The 17,572-nt window shown below is 35.5% G+C and overlaps 1 protein-coding gene across 4 annotated transcripts in view; it reads left to right on the top strand.

Annotated features, from left to right (window-relative positions):
• The window catches only part of LRBA (LPS responsive beige-like anchor protein), a 791,030-nt gene that overhangs the window by 141,742 nt on the left and 631,716 nt on the right, over positions 1-17,572 (top strand). For all 4 annotated transcript variants that reach the window (XM_087866503.1, XM_045798851.2, XM_045798849.2 and 1 more), the window contains 3 exons: positions 4,293-4,524; positions 4,739-4,839; positions 10,649-10,744. In XM_087866503.1, coding sequence (XP_087722629.1) covers positions 4,320-4,524; positions 4,739-4,839; positions 10,649-10,744 — 402 coding nt within the window. In that variant the 5' untranslated portion in view covers positions 4,293-4,319. The remainder of the gene's footprint in view (positions 1-4,292; positions 4,525-4,738; positions 4,840-10,648; positions 10,745-17,572) is intronic.

Below are 17,572 nucleotides of genomic sequence, written 5' to 3'. Positions count from 1 at the left end.
TCCGTATGTGTTTCTTTGTTTTCTGAAAATACAAGTGACTTAGGTTTAGTGACATTTTAGCTTATTTTATTAATATAACCACTGATGAAAGCAATCATCATGCCCAATTAAAATCCTAATTCAAAACTTGTGAAGGTTTATTTGAATTCTTTGAATAATATGCTTTAAAATTTCTATAATCTTGTACATTAAACTATAACCTATAGAAAGCATGTTATGCCACCCTGAAGGTTGCTATAAAAATTGTTTATGAAGTTCAGGCCAAGACTAAAATATGTTGAAATGGAGAGTTGTGAAAAATGTTCTATATAGCATAGGAGACCAAATCATGCTAAAATGCAGAAAAAGACTATACATCAGTTTCTAGGCTACATTATTCAAAAAAATACAACCATAAAAAAGGTAATAAGATTACATTTTCACATTTCACGGCTAGTAAAGTGCATTAGGCTGCTCAGATATTCATAACTTACTGTGACATTTGGGAAGATTACATTTTGTAGTGCAGAGCCATTACTACAGCTCAGATAATAACTAGCCAATGCCTAGACTTGGATTATGATCCTTGTCATTGAAAACAAATTTGTGTTTTGAAGGTTGATCAGCTTCAAATAACTATTAGAAAGGGTTAACATGACATACTGTAGACCCTGTGCATGCTTTTTAGGTATAATAGATATGCATACATATAGTATATCAAATATGCCACACATTTGTATGTACCAATTTCTGCCATCAATTTTCTCCTTGAAAGGTATATTTTATAATATTTAAAGCAATGGAGAAATATTTAAAACACCTGTCTGGATACTGCACTCACACTGTAAACTCAATTTAAAAGCTGGTGAAATATTTGGGTTTTTTTGGAAATTACTTTCAAAAATTAATTCTGTAGCTTCATGTAAGGGTGGTTACTGGTGGAAATAAACACAGATTAAAATAGAAGATTGATGTAAGTAATATTAGGGTGAAGGTAAGGTCTCCTAAATTAGTTGCAACTAGATTTTTGACCTGTTTAGACCTATGTGGGGTATGTCCAAACACGTATGTACTAAAAACTCTCCCTTTGCTCTTTCCCCCCAGATGCTCTGTTGCCTTTTCAGAGGCAATCACTATTTAGTTTCTTTTGTGTCATTCTTATGTGTATGGCTACGCATATACATGTTTTACATTCATATTGTAGCCTCCCTTTCACATTTTTTTCCGTCTTGATTTTCTCACCTAAATGTCTTTTAGAGATTTTTTCATGTCAGATGGAGCTGCCTCATTCTTTACATTGGCTGCATCATATTCCATTATATAGTCATATACGACTTTATTAACTATTACCTGATAATGTTTTTTGGGGGATTGTTGCTTTTATTTTCTGCTCAAAATGTGTTACAATGAAGTTCTTGTATCCAACATCATTACCTAAATGTATCTGTAGGATAAATTTCTAGTTGTTAAGGTAGCTATTTGTGTGTGGCTTCTTCTATTTAACATAATTCCTTTGAGGTCTGTCTGTCTATCAATCTATACCTACCTACATACCTACCTACCTATCTTTTGCAAGAGGAGATTGACTTATATTAGTAGCTGTGTCAGTAGTTCCAGTACTTTTCTCATTTATAGTAATTTTTCAGTTGAAGTACTTGGTTTTCCAGATATATATCACATCATCTCAAAGTAATTGTAATTTAAATTCCTCCATTCTTATATTTATATGTTCCTGCCTTTTGACTAAATGTATCTTCTGTGCCTCCAGAATAATATCAAATGATATCAAATGATATCAAATGATAATGATGATAGTCACATCCTAACTTGTGTCTGACTTTCATGAGGCTCATTCATTCCAGTTTTCCTATGTGAGCATGATGCTGACTTTTCAGGTGTGATTGATATATTTTATTATTAAAGGAAGTCTTTTACAACTAATAATAAAGTATGATGGAAATATAAAACCACCATTTAGCAATGCCACAGTAATAACAGTTTCAGGTAAGATCTATCAATGGATGCATAAAACTGGAATAAACTATTTGGTTGTGTCTTACTCTTTCATGAGCTACTAGATTTTGTTGTGCAAGGTATGACAAGAAACAAGATACTTGCATAGTCTCAAGGTGTTTTCCACAAGATGAATAATAATTTAAACATGAAATATAATTTTATAATTTATTTATAATTTATTTATTCATTTAAAGATTTTATTTTTTTGAGAGAGAGAGAGTGTGAGAGAGAGAGAGCATGAGCAAGGGAGAAGGAGAGGGAGAAGCAGACTTCCCTGCTGAGCAGGGAGCCCGATGCCAGACTCCATCTCAAGACTCTGAAATCATGACCTGAGCCGAAGGCAGATGCTTAACTGACTGAGCCATCCAGGCGTCCCTATAGTAACTTTAAAATGGAAAAAAATCTGACAAACACCATCTTAAACAAGTGATCAAAGCTAACTTTACCAATAGTGAGGCATATTTACATGAGGTACCATTGAAATGATGTGCTAAGGACATACATCACTTCTGGGATACTTCTGCTAAAAATGCATAACCTGAATTTAAATCTGAAAAATGTCCATATTGGAAGAGTCTATAAAATATCTGGCAAATATGCTTCAAAAGCTTCAAAATCATGAAAGTCATGAAAATGCCTGTGCAATGGTCTCAGTATGGAGAAGACCAAAGGGATGCTGATCATGGATCAGAAAAAGGACTTTAGTGTGACAAGTGGCAACCTTTGAGTAAGATCTGTAGAATTGTAAGTAGTATTTTATCAATGTTAAGTTTATGGTTTTAATGATTTTATTATGATTATATAATATACTCACATTTGGGGAAGCTGAGTAAAGGGTATACAGGAATTCTATATTGCAGCTTTTTGAATGTTTTGAAGTTATTTCAGGATGAAAAGTTAAAGACAGGACAAACAGATAATATTCACAAAACCAAATAAAACATAGTTTTTACGTAGTTAACAGAATTTTTGGGTGGACTAGGGAACTAAACATATATACTTTATAGCCACGATCATGTAGCTAGGGGAATTGGCCCAATGACACCAAGGGGCTCTTTTAGCAGAATCCCAGCTCTCCTTTGCTTATGCTTGATGTTCCTGATGATACAAAGAACTGTACATTAAAATCTCTGCCAGAGCTTTCCCAGAAGAATCAAATGCTTTTACCACTGCACTAGCCAGGAATTCCTATCTCCCTACATGCAGATACTGCCTCATGTTGTTCATTTTTTCCATTTTTTTTTTCTCTTGCCAGTGTGTATCTTTGGAAGAACCTGGGAAACATCAATCCTTTGCTACAAGGAGTTTTAATTGATTTTCTAATTCTGAACTTTCCCTCCTTTTCTGGAGTAAACTCTATTTGGTTATGTCTGTTATTCTTTTATGAGCTGTTGGATTTTGTTTTGTAAAGTTCACTTTCTCCTAATTTTTGACCACTTTTTGGGTGTTGGAATGCATAATGAAAAACCAAGACATATTTAGAAGGACAGGAGTGTAGGTGAATCATGTATGTAGTATTTCTGACAGATATCTCTTAGAAATCTAGTTAATAAGGATAGCTCTGCAAAGATAATTCTAAAAGTATTTTAATTCCTTTAAACACTTGGGATTTGTTAAAATTAAAAAAAACTCCTCTGTGGGAGGATGCTGTGAGTGAGGTGGCACTGTGGGGATAGGTCAGTATATCTTTTTCTGGATGGATTTTTTGATTGTATTAATGAAATAAATTTTCTTTATTACTTCTTTGGGTATATGATTTTATTTAAGTTATCCTAGTTATTGACAGGGAAGGAAGGGGATTAAAATCGGTAGGTAAAATAAACTAGGAATTTGGCAAATAGAAGCTCTAAGTTCTGTGTCCACTCTGAGCATTTTTAGCTTTTCATTTCTGTTGTGAGCTGGTATTTTGTATAAGCACAAAACACTTCTAGGATGCTGTGGATAGTTCATAGAGTTCATAATTCATAAATACTGAATTAGAGCAGTTACAGAGCTTAAAGTTAGATCTTTGTTGGTATCAGGGCAGTAGGTAGTGATTTACCAAAGACATCCTGTATTTGTTTCTGTTGAAAAATTTTTATATTGTAAGTCTTGCTTGACTTTGTGTTATCTTAACTTGAAGGTTTCTTTAGAATCTTTATTTTTTAGAGGTGTGTGTATGTGTGTGTGTGTTTATGGACCCTTTGTTGTAGAGGGTAGAGAAGAATGTATATGCTGCCAACCTAAAGCTTAGGAGTGTGCTCTAGTTATATCGGAAAAGCACTAATGTTTTTATTTTTTTCCCCCCTTTTTGGAAGCTGGTAGGAGGGCAGTTTGATTTGGAAATGAATTTCATTATCCAAGAAGGTGAGAGTATCACCTGCATGGTGGACCTACTAGAAAAATGTGACATTACTTGCCAAGCAGAAGTCTGGAGCATGTTTACAGCAATTCTGAAGAAAAGCATACGAAATCTTCAAGTCTGCACCGAAGTAGGCCTTGTTGAGAAAGTGCTTGGGAAAATTGAAAAAGTTGACAATATGATAGCAGGTATGATTTTTTTCTGTAGTACAGGGGGTGTGAAGAAATAAAGTTTGAGTCTTAAATACTGTATTTCTCTTATTTAGTAATATTTATTTCAGAAATATTTGAGCATCTAACTTGTGTGTGTGACTTTAGTGTTCAAACTCTTAAATAAGCACATTATATTTTAATCGTTGAAGAAATATAAATTGATTGTTTTATTGTTTTCTTTTGTTTCCAGATCTTTTAGTTGACATGTTGGGAGTGCTGGCTAGCTATAATTTGACTGTTCGAGAACTAAAGCTGTTCTTCAGTAAACTTCAAGGAGATAAAGGACAATGGGTAAAAAAACTGAATACCCTTTGATATTTGAAAGTATCCCTCTCCTCAAACACATTAGTGGCTTTTATGCAACTGTTATTATTATACTGGGGTAAATGTCAAATTGAAGGGAAGAGATCAATTAAAGTAGCGTGTAGGTCTGTACAGCTACTTTTGCCATGACCCGACACAGGTACAGACCAAGAGAACTGGGTGTTCCGGGCAGCCTAAAACTTGACCCTTCTTCAAGTTGTTGGTCTTCAAATGTATATTTAACATTTATTAGAGGAAAAGGGTAAGGACAGAGAAGGAAGAGTGTTAGGTAGCAGCACGTAGATTCTCTATTGACCTGAGTAGTTCAGCTGTAGCCCTTAAACTTGAATAACCCACTCAGCGAACACAAGCTGTGCAGTTAATTGGATCCACCCTCCACAGAGTCAGTGGTCCTTTTCAATGAATGGCAATAGTGGTCAAGTTATTTTGAACTCCAGTTGCCTTAGCAAACTGTTTCTTCCTACCACTTTGTTACTTACCTCTTAGAGGAATATTAATAAATATTTTCTCCATTTTTGTTGCATTTCTAGGCTTATTTTAGTGCCCTTTAGAGGTCATTGCCCAAAGCACCGCTCAGCCACACCTGATCCTTAATTTAGCTCTGTTGAAATATATTTAAATTGGTGTGTTGCAATTGTATACTCTGTTGTGTTAAAGTGGTTAGACTTGAACTTTCTATCAAGCTTTAGTTCTCTGGCTGCTTTAAGATTTCATCATTAGGGGTGCCTGGCTGGCTCAGTGGGTAGGACATGTGACTCTTGATCTCAGGGTCTTGAGTTCATGCCCCATGTTTGGTGTGGAGGTTACTTAAAAAAAAAAAAATTTCATCCTTAATTTTTACCAATTTGGTTATGTTTCTTGGTGTGGTTTACCTTGTGTTTATTCTTATTACAGTTCTGGTATCTGTGCCTTTATAATATAATTTTCAGCAAATTTGGAAACATTTTAGTCATTATTTCTTCAAATATCATTTTCTCATCCCTCCCTCCTTTTTTGGGACTCTAATTACATGCATGTCAGCTCTCTTGATAGTGTCTAGTAGGTCACTAAGATCTTTTCACTTATTTTTAAAGCCTTTTCTTTTTGTGCTTCATTTTAGATTGCTTTTATTACTGTATTTTTAAGGAAACTGTTCTTTTCTTCTGCAGTGTGTTGATTCTATCCATTAAAAATTTTCAGATTTCACATTTTTTTATTTCTAAGAATTCTCTTTAATTCTTTTTAGTATCTTATTTTTCCTCATTATGTTCATGTTTTCCTTTAAATCCTTGGGACTGTTGAGCATATTTATAGTATAATAGTTGATTTCATGTTATTATCTACTAAGTCTATTATCTTTGTCATTTTCCAGATCAGTCTTTTACTTACTGATTTTGCTTCTGCTTATAGATCATATTTTCCTTCTTCTAATGCTAGTGATTTTAGATCGAGTGATGTTAGATATAGTGAATTTTTTCTCATTGAGTGCAGGATTTTGTCATATCCTTTTTCAGATTGTTAGACTGTTTTTCAGGCAGATAAATTATTTGTGGATCAACTTTACCCTTCCAGGCTAGTTTAAAAGTTTTCTTTTGGTCGGATCCAGATTGGCTGTTATTCTAGGGCTAGTTTAGCCTCTTTACTCAGGCCTGATTCTATGACCCCAAGTCTCAGATATGGGATAAGAGGTAGTGTTAAGACCGTGGCCTCTTCACAGTGCCTAGTAGGGAAACAATTTCTGGCTCTATAGTAGCTGTGGGAATTCTTTGACTTACAGTTGTTAATATCTTGACCTCACTTTGTTCAGTTTTATAATAGGCTTGAATAGTTTGATATTAAGCCCAGGAGTCAGTGCAGATTTCTGAAACATCTTGTCTGCATAGCTCTTTTCTCTGTAGTATTCTGCCTTGAAGCTTTTATCTACCTCAGACTACCCATATTCCAGTTTGTGCCTCATCAAGTCAATGAGACCTTCAAATTCTATTTTGTTTCCCTCTTCCTGTGCAGTGATAGAAATTGCATGCTGGTAGAAAGTCTGGTGATCTCATGGCTCATTTTGTTTCCTTTTTCTCATGTATCACAGTCTTGAGCTATCTCTTCTTCCATGTCTAAAAATAGGTTTTGTTTCATACATTTTATCCAGTATTCTGGTTGTTTATGGTGCTTTGATAAGTCTAGGTCCTATTACTGTATCGTGTCGAGAAGAGGAAATACAGATCTTCTTCAGCTTACAGTGGGGTTCCATCCTGATAAACCCATTGTAAGTTGAAAATGTCAAAAGTCAAAAATGCATTTAATACACCTACCCTACCAAACAACATAGCTTAGCCTAACCTATCTTAAATGTGCTCAGAACACTTATATTAGCCTATGGTTGGGCAAAGTCATGTAACACAAAGCCTGTTTTATAATATAGTGTTGAATATCTCGTGTAGTTTATTGAATACTGTATTGAAAATGCAAAACAGAATGGTTGTATTCGTACAGAATGGTTTGTAAGTGTATCAGTTTTTTACCCTTGTGATTTTGTGGCTGCTTGGGATCTGTGGCTTGCTGCCACTGCCCAGTGTCGTAAGAGTATTATACTGCATATTGCTAATCATGAGCCTGGGAAAAGATCAAACTTCAAAGTACTATTTCTACTGAATGCATAGAGCTTTTTCACCATTGCGAAGTAAAATTGTAAGTTGAACTGTCAGAAGTCAAGGTCGGTCTATATACTGGTTTCATTTTAGTTTTGATTTATATTCAGTGTATTTATTGTGAATGTATAATTAATACATTTTTGTCGGTGAATATAGAAAACTCTGAGAAAATAGCAGAGGTTATGAATAGATGTGTATTTATAGAGATAGAAATCCCACAACCAAATAAACACAAAATCATTAATAATTAGAGATGTTCAAATTAAAAAAATATTGATATGTCATCTTATGTCTATTAGTGTTAAGGATTATAAAGTTGGATAATAGCAAATATAATTGTGGTAGGGTTATTTTATTTAATTATTTTTTTTGGTGGGGGCTAACATTTATTAGCTGATTGGCAGCTTTGCTTTGTTTCAGCAAGTTAAGTCTTTGCATCAGTAGTTGAAACAAAATTATTTGATTCACTATTTTGAGAACTGTTTTCACACTAATGGTAGTAATGGTAGCACAAGATAGACTATAGGGGCGCCTGGGTGGCACAGTGGTTAAGCGTCTGCCTTCGGCTCAGGGCGTGATCCCAGCATTATGGGATCGAGCCCCACATCAGGCTCCTCTGCTAGGAGCCTGCTTCTTCCTCTCCCACTTCCCCTGCTTGTGTTCCCTCTCTCGCTGGCTGTCTCTATCTCTGTCGAATAAATAAAATAAAATCTTAAAAAAAAAAAAAAGACTATAGCCTACTTTTTAATTAGCTTACAGCAGAATTCTTTAAATCAAAAAGGAACATGGCTATGCTTAAATGACAGAATTGATGGGATTGATGTCTTTCCCCTGTCACTTGCTGTGGTGGGCACATTAGAATATTGAAGCATAATTATAATTATCATGGCCAAGTGATTGCATCTAACTTCTGAGGGTTATGTTACATAGTGTTAGATTACACATCTTGTAGTTACATACATATTTTGATTTTTTCTATTTCAAATCCCATGTTTCCAGTTTTTATTTTATTTTCAAATCTTTATTTAAATTCTAGTTAGTTAAGATATAGTATAATACTGGTTTCAGGAGTAGAATTTAGTGATTTATCACTTAAGGAAAATAGGGATAGGGTTATTTTGAACCTGTATACTAGTGGTTGGAGTGAGCACTCATTTAGCCAACCTCGAGTAATCTACCACTACTTAGTCACATAAATTATACCCATATCCAGTGACTTGGTAATTTGCTCCTGAGTACATGTTCCATGAAATTCTCAGTTTTATAAGGAAGAACACATGAGGATGTTCAATGAAGCATTATTTTTGGTGGCAGTGAGTTGTCACCATGGGGACTTACCATTAGGAGAGTAGATAGGTAAAATGTATTGGATGCATCGAATAGATCATTATATAGCAGTTAGAATCGATGCAAAAGTTAATATGAGTAGATGCAAGAAGAAGAAGAAAGAAACAGATTCATATATCTAACCCAACATCATTTAAATTATAAGTACAGTCACACAAAAACATTTTTGAAGGAACACATAAAAATATCAAATATGTTTTTATACAGTTGCTTATGTGATTGGGAGTAGAGTGAGAATAGGTTTAGGGCATAAAGGGAGAAAATGATGAGCTGTTAATTAAACGAGCAAGGCCTTGGGGCACCCGACTGGCTCAGTTGGTGGAGCATGCAACTCTTGATCTCAAGGTTGTGAGTTTGAACCCCACATGGGGTGTAGAGATTACCTAAAACAAACAAACAAAAAAACCCCCAAAACCGAAAAAAACTCAGACATTCATGGAATGGTTCTCTAAATGGAAATGCCATAATATTGTATTTTTATTTTTGACTGCAGAGTTATTTTTTGTTATTTCATTTTGGAATTTATTTTTAAAAATCAATACGATTGTGGTACTTGTTATTACACTTTTGTAATTGAGCAGTGTGGCTAATTGAAAATTTCTTGGTCACTTAAGAATAAAGCTCTCCACTTAACATTTAGCTAAAAGAATGCTGGACTCTTTTAGACATTTAGTAGATAGAGCAGATACCAAATAGGATGAAGGCAAGCCAGTGATTTCACTTGTAGTTTGACCCTGTTTAGCACTTTTAATGAAGAAGAATGTACTACACTTTATCCTGTTTGCTTATAAACTGACTAAAATGGTAATGTATATATGATTGTTCTTTGCTTTTCCTTGTAAATAATTTTCATTTTAGCTGTTGTTTCATGTATTAGAGGAGATTTGTGGGACAAAGAGGCATTAAATAAATGTAATGTTACAACTTTTTTATATGCTATCTAGTAAAGGTAATATTGTAGAATGAAATATGACAGGGAGATTGGATCCAGTCTCAGAGGTCAGGGAAGACTGCTATGAGGAAGTGACCATTAAGATGAGCTCTAAAAGATGGGTAAGATTTACTTAACTTAGTTAAGAGGGAAGGGAAGTAGGCCTAGTGAGAACATTTTAAGTCCAAGGAATAGTTTGTGCTCAGGCCCTGTTGTGGGAAGAAGGCAGAGAGGATCTGTGGATGAAGTGCAGAGAGAAGGGAAGATGGAACTGCAGACTGAGGCTAGTGAGGTAGATCGAGTATCTTGTGGGCTGTGTTAAGGCTTTTGGTTTTATTTTAAAGGCAATGGAAGCTGTTGGAGAGAAGCATAATAGAAAGGTAAAAGCATAGTGGTTAAAAGTATGGACTCTCAAGTCAGACAGTTTTGATCCCAGCTTTGCCATTTGCTACCTCTGTGACCTTGGACATGTTCTTCTGTCTCAGAGTCCTCTTCCATAAAATGGGATAATAAAGTACCACCTCTAGGATGGTTATAAGGTTAAAATATTTTTATTGTTTCTTGAAAACAGTCTTAAACAGTGTAATATAGTAAGCATTATTTGTGAAATTAAAAAGTGTTTTAAAGAGGGATGGGTGGTGGGCTGGTATAGTTTGTAATTTTAAAACATTTTTGCTGCAGTATGGAGAAGTTTCAGGTGTCAGGTCCATTTTATATTTCTTTAAAATAGTGAATATAATACGCTTTCTATATGCTTTTAGCTAAAAGCATTATTTGGTTATTCTTGGGTATATTAAAGTATGAGTATATTAAAATAAGTATTTTTGTTTTATGGTGAATAATGTGTTTAATGAGTTGTTGATTATTTTCATAGCCTCCACATGCTGGGAAGTTGCTGTCTGTGTTAAAGCATATGCCGCAGAAGTATGGTCCTGATGCCTTTTTCAACTTTCCAGGAAAGAGTGCTGCAGTAAGTAAATTTTAATGAGGAAATTACTTGGAGTGTTTTCCTTGGCTTCCAGAAAGTACAGCCGTGTAAACAATCCTGGCAGGTTCATTGTTAGGTAGAAACTACTTTGCACAGCTTAACTACTCCTTACAGCGGTTATTTGTGTTACCTTTTCCTGTTGTAGAGGTGAGGAAATACAGGTTCAAAGAAATTAAGAACGCTGCCCATTTACACCTTGGGGCAACAATGGAGTAAGAACCCAATTCTTTTGAACATGTTGTCTTTAGAATTTATCTCTGCATTCTCCAGTAGATATTTATGTGTGACACTTTCACTTTCTATCTTACCGAATATCTTTTTTCAGCCTTGCATTTCCCTAAAGGGTGTTTCTTTTGCACCTGGTGTATAGAATGAGAATAACTCTTTGAAGCTTTCTGGCAAGTTCTCCTGATTTGTGAGTTTCCAAATTATATCAGTTTCAGCACTTTTTAAAAAAAAATTTTTTTTTAGTTTCCACATTCTTATCAGTTGTTAATCACTTTAATATAGTTTAAATAAGACATTGATAATAATGTCTGTAATGTTTTGAAATGTTATAGGAGTGCATTGTATAATGTATATATGTTAATTATGGAAGCTTTTTTACCTCTTCATATTACATTTGTCTGCTTGTTACTAGCTAACATTTTTTTTGAAGTTATTTCAGCCTGTTCTTTTTCTGAGATTATTTTTTTATTTTTACTTAGTTTCTCATAATATCTTATTTGCTTGTTAGGCCCTATGTGGATAATACCTGTAGAAAGAAAAGAGTGTTTTAAAAGGACATTTGTAATATTTGAATATTTTGCACACAATACACAGCTTTCTTTGGAAAGTTTATTGCTTGTATTGTTTTTCCTTTATAATTTTTCCTTGCTATGCATTTTAGATTTGAAACTTTCCAGAATAATTTTACTCTCTTGACATCAAGCCTATAATTTGCCTCTAATACAAGAAGCAGTCTTAATGAGATTAACTTTTCTGAAGTGCATATTATAATTTTTTTATGTTAACTTTGTTTTTCTTTTAGTTTAAATTCCAGTTAGTTAACATACAGTATAATGTTAGTTTCAGGTAAACATTTTAGTGATTCAGCAATTCCATACATCACCTGGTGCTCATCACAAGTGCCCTCCTTTATCCCCATCACCTGTTTTACCCATCATGCTGGCCCCCTCCCCTCTGGTAACTATCAGTTTGTTCTCTATAATTAAGAGTTCATTTCTCTGTTTGCCTCTCGCTTTTTTCCCCCTATGATCATTTGTTTGGATTCTTAAATTCTCCAAATGTGTGGAATCATACGGTATTTGTGTTCTCAGACTTATTTTGCTTAGCATGAGACTCTGTACCTCCATCTGAGGTGTTGCAAATGGCAAGATTTCATTCTTTTTGATGGCTGAGTACTATTCCATTGTGTGTGTGTGTGTGTGTGTGTGTGTGTGTGTGTGTGTGTGTGAATGTGTGTGAGTGTATGTGTATGTATACCACATCTTCTTTATCCATTCATCAGTGGATGGACATTTGGGATCTTTTCATAATTGAGCTATTGTAGATAATTCTGCTATAAACATCAGGGCGTATGTATCCTTTCGAATTAGTATTTTTGTATTCTTTGGGTAAATACCTAGTAGTGCAATTGCTGGGTTGTAAGGTAGCTCTATTTTTAACTTTTTGAGGAACCTCCATATTGTTTTCCAGAGTGACTTCACCAGTTTGCATTCCCGTCAACGGTGCAAGAGGGTTCCCCTTTCTCCACATACATGCCAACACTTGTTCTTTCTTATATTGTAGCCATTCTGAAGGTGTGAGGTGATATCTCATTGTAGTTTTTATTTGTATTTCCCTGAAGATGCATGATATTGAGCATCTTTTCATGTGTCTGTTGGCCATCTGTATGTCTTCTTTGGGAAAATGTCTCTTCATGTCTTCTGCCCATTTTTTAATTGGGTTGTTTTTTGGGCATGGAGTTTTATAAGTTCCTTATATATTTTGGATACTAACCTTGTATCAGATATGTCATTTGCAGATATCTCCTTCCATTCCAAAGGTTGCCTTTTAATTTTGATAGTTCCTTCGCTGTGCAGAAGCTTTTTATTTTGATGTAGTACCAATGGTTTATTTTTGCTTTTGTTTTCCTTGCCTTAGGAGACATATCTAGAAAAAAGTTGCTATGGCTGATGTCGAAGAGGTTACTGCCTGTGTTCTCCTCTAGGACTTTAATGGTTTCTTATCTCACGTTTAGGTCTTTGAACCATTTTGAATTTATTTTTGTGTATAGTGTAAGAAAGTGGTCCAGTTTCATTTTTTTGCATGCTGCTGTCCAGTTTTCCCAACATCATTTGTTGAAGAGACTGTCTTTATTCCATTGGATAATCTTTCCTGCTTTGTGGAAGATTAATTGACCATATAGTTGTAGGTTCATTTCTGGGTTTTCTTTTCTGTTCCATTTATCTGTGTGTCTATTTTTGTGTCAGTAACATACTGTTTTGATTACTACAGCTTTGTAATGTAACTTGAAGTCCAAAATTGTAATGCCTCCAACTTTGCTTTTCTTTTTCAAGGTTGGTTTGGCTATTCAGGGTCTTTTGTGGTTCCATATGAATTTTAGGCTTCCTTGTTCTAGCTCTGTGAAAAATGCAGTTGATAGGATCATATGGTTCTTTTTTTGTTTTGTTTTTTTAAAGAGATTTGTTTATTTATTTGAGAGAGAGATGAGGGGGAGGAGTGGCAGAGGGAGTGGGAGAGAGAGAATCTCAAGTAGACTCCCCGCTGAGCATGGAGCCCGACAGGGGGCTTGATCTTACAACCCTGAGATCATGACCTGAGCCGAAATCAAGAATCTGGTGGTTGACTGACTGAGCCACCTAGGTGCCCCAGGATCATATGGTTCTTATCCTTTCTTTTATTAATGTGTATCCTGTTGACTGATTTGTGAATATTGAACCACCCTTGCAGTCCAAGAGTTAATCCTGCTCAGTTGTGATGAATGATTCTTTTAATGTACTGTTGGATTTGGTTTGCTAGTATTTTATTGACAATTTTTGCATCCATGTTCATCAGGAATATTGGGGCCTATAGTTCTCTTTTTTAGTCAAGTCTTTATCTGGTTTTGATATCGGTAATGTTGGCCTCATAAAATGAATTTCCTTCCATTTCTATTTTTTGGAACAGTTTGAGAAGAATAGGTATTAACTCTTCTTTAAATATTTGGTTAAATTCACCTGTGAATCCGCCTGGCCTCAGACTTCTGTTTCTTGGGTGATTTTTTATTACTAATTCAGTATCTTTGCTGGTTATCAGTCTGTTCCAGTTTTGTATTTCTTCCTGTTTCAGTTTTGGTAGTTTATGGTCTTCTAATTTGTTGGCACATAGTTTTTCATAATATTCTCTTATAATTGTTTGTATTTCATGATGTTGATTGTTATTTCTCCTCTCTTATTTGTGAATTTATTTATTTGGGTCCTTTCTCTTTTCTATTTGATAAGTCTGGTTAGGGGTTTATCAATTTCATTAATTTTTTTAAAGAACCAGCTCATGGTTTCATTGATCTGTTGTTTTTTAGTTTCTATATAATTTATTTCTGCTCTAATCTGTATTATTTCCTTTCTTTTGCTGGCTTTTGGCTTCATTTGTTGTTCTTTGTCTAGCTCCTTTAAGGTGTAAGTTCAGGTTGTTTATTTGCATTTTTCTTGCTTGTTAAAGTAGGCCTGTATTGCTATATACTTTACTCTTAGTACTGCTTTTGCCGCATTCCAAAGGTTTTGGACCACTGTGTTTTCATTTTCAAAGGTCTTGGACTACTGTGTTTTCATTTTCATTTGTTTCCATATATTTTTTTGTTTCTTTGGTTTTCTGGTTGGCCCATTCATTGTTTGGTAGCATGTTCTTTAACCTCTGTGTATTTGTGGTCTTTCCACATTTTTTCTTGTGGTTGACTTTAAGTTTTATAGCGTTGTGGTCAGAAAGTATGCATGGTATGATCTCAAACTTTTTGTACTTGTTGAGGCCTGATTTGTGACCTTGTACGTGATGTATTCTGGAGAAAGTCCCATGTGCACTTGAAAAGAACGTGTATTCTGCTTTAGGATGGAATGTTGGTGGAATGATGAATGTATCTGTTAAGTCCATTTGGTCCACTGTGTCATAGATGATCTCTCCATTGATGTAAGAAGGGTATTAAAGTCCCCTACTAGTATTGTATTATTATCAATTAGTTTCTTTATATTTGTTATTAAATGTTTTATATATTTGGATGCTCCCATGTTGAGTACATAAATATTTACAATTGTTAGATCTTGTTGGATTGTCCCCTTTATTATTATATAATGCCCTTCTTCATCTCTTGTTACAGTCTTTGGCTTAGTCTAGTTTGTCTGATATAAGCATTACTACTCTGGCATCTTTTGATGTCTATTTGCACGATAAATGTTTCTCCATCCTCTTACTTTCAGTCTGTAGTTGTCTTTAGGTATAAAATGAGTCTCTTGTAGACAGCATATAGATGGGTCTTGATTTTTAATCTTTTTTTCTTTCCAAATTTTTACATAAATTCTAGTTAACAGATATTGTAATATTGGTTTTAGGAGTAGAATTTAGTGATTCATCATTTGCATGTAATACCCAATGCTCATCATAACAAGTGCCCTCCTTAATACCCATCACCCATTTAGCCCTTCCCCCACCCAACTCCCTCCGTCAACCCACAGTTTGTTCTCTATCATTAAGAGTCTCTTAGCATTTGCTTCCCTCTCTCTTTTTCTTTTTCTTCCTTCCCTAGATGGTTCTTGTTTTTTAATCCATTCTGACACCCTATGTCTTTTTGGTTTTTTATTTATTATTATTATTGTTATTATTATTTTTAGAGAGAGAGCACAAGCAGGGAGGGGCAGAGGGAGAGGGAGAGAGACTCCCAGACAGGCTCAACGCCCAGCATGGAGCTCAGCACAGGGCTCGATCTCAAAATCCTGAGATCATGACCTGAGCTGAAATCAAGAATTGGATACTTAGCTGACTGAACCACCCACGTTGCCCCCCTGACACCCTAAGTATTTATTTCATTTACATTGAAAGTAATTATTGATAGATATGTGTCTAGTACCATTTTGCTACTTGTTTTGTCATTGTTTTTGGAGATTTTCTCTGTTCTCTTTCTTGTCTTTGTCACTTTTGGTTTTTCCTTTCCACTGAAAGAGTTCCCTTTAATACTTTTTGCAGGGCTGGTTTAGTGGTCACAAATTTCTTTAGTTTTTGTTTGTGTGGGAAACTCTTCATCTCTCCTTGTATTCTGAATGATAGCCTTGCTGGGTAGAGTGTTTTTGGTTGCAGCTTTTTTCCATTCAGTACTTTGAATGTATCATGCCACTCCTTTCTGGCTTGCCAAGTTTCTGTTGAGAAATCTGCAGCTAGCTTTATGGGTCTTCCCTTGTAAGTTAAGGACTTCTTTTGTGTTGCTGCTTTTAAGATTTTTTTCTTTACCACTATATTTTGCATATTTAATTACAATACGTCTTGGTGTTGCCCTGCTTTTGTTGATTTTGTTGGGAGTTACCTGTGCCTTCTGGATCTGGATGTCTGTTTCCTCCCCTAGATTAGGGAATTTTTCAGCTATGATTTCCTCTAATAAATTTCTGTCCCCTTTTCTCTCTCTCCTTCTTTTTGGGACTCATATAATACAAATGTTACTATATTTGATGGAGTCACTGAGTTCTGTAAATCTATTCTCATGTTCCATAATTATTCTTTCTCTCTTTGGTTTAGCTTCATTATTTTCCCTTATTTTGTTTTCTGTATCACTTACTCATTCTTCTGCTTCTTTCAGTCTTGAGTTCATTGCATCAATCCTGTTTCCAATCTCAATTATTGCATTTTTCATTCTGACTGTTTTTTAACTCTTTTATCTCTGCATTAAGTCTTCTATTCTTTTCTCAAGTCCAGCAAGTATCCTTATGTTTGTTACTTTAAATTCTCCATGAGACACATTACTTATATCCATTTCCCTTAGATCTCTGTCTGGGACCTTATCTTGTACTTTCATTTGTGATGAGTGTCTTTGTCTTGGCATTTTATCTAAGTCTCTGCCTTCTTTTATGTGTTAGAAAAGCCTGTTATATTTCCTGCTCCTAAGAGTAATGGCTTTATGAGGAAGAGGTCTTACAGTGTCCAGGGCCTGGTGCTTCAGGGAGTGTCTCTGGTGTGTGCTGTGTGCACTTTGCTGTTGTGTTTTGGCTGCTCTATCCTTTAGGCCATTTATCTGCAGAGACTCTCTTTGCCTGAAGTAGCAGCATTTGGTCCTTGGTCAGAATGTGGTGAGTTTTAACTAGGTGTGCTCTGGTTTGCTTGTTAAGTGAGGCCTGATAGCTACTTCCACTAGAACTGAAGCCCTGCAGAACTCTCTGGTTGGGAGACGTGGTGTGGGCAGGAGTTTCTGCTGTTCTTTTGGGGAAGTGGTCTGCCCAGCTGTGACTGAGGCAAGGTTGACCAAGGGCAGTACCACCAGAGCCAGGGTGTGGGACTTGGTGAAGCAGGTTAGGCAGCTAGTGTCCAGGCTGCTTCCCTAAGGTGGCTCTGTGTTTGTGCAGAGGGGTGGGGGGAGGAAAATGGCACCATCCAGCTCCTTTGTTCCTGCAGAGGCGTTTCTGTGCCTACTGCAATCAGGGAAGCACTCTGAGAAGAGCAAGTAGTCTTTCCCACTGTGTCACTGTCCTAGGGTTTTTTCCAGATTGCTGTCTTCACACTGTCCACCTCCAGGTTGTTGGCCTGCCTTCTGTTCAGGAGCAGTGCAGTGCCCTCTGGACTCTATCCCAGCAAGTC

Source organism: Ursus americanus, chromosome 13, assembly GCF_024610735.1.
Source record: "Ursus americanus isolate L20-20 chromosome 13, mUrsAme1.1.p, whole genome shotgun sequence".
Taxonomy (NCBI): domain Eukaryota; kingdom Metazoa; phylum Chordata; class Mammalia; order Carnivora; family Ursidae; genus Ursus; species Ursus americanus.
The sequence above is the reverse complement of the archived record's forward strand: the minus strand, read 5'-3'. Positions and strand labels throughout refer to the sequence as shown.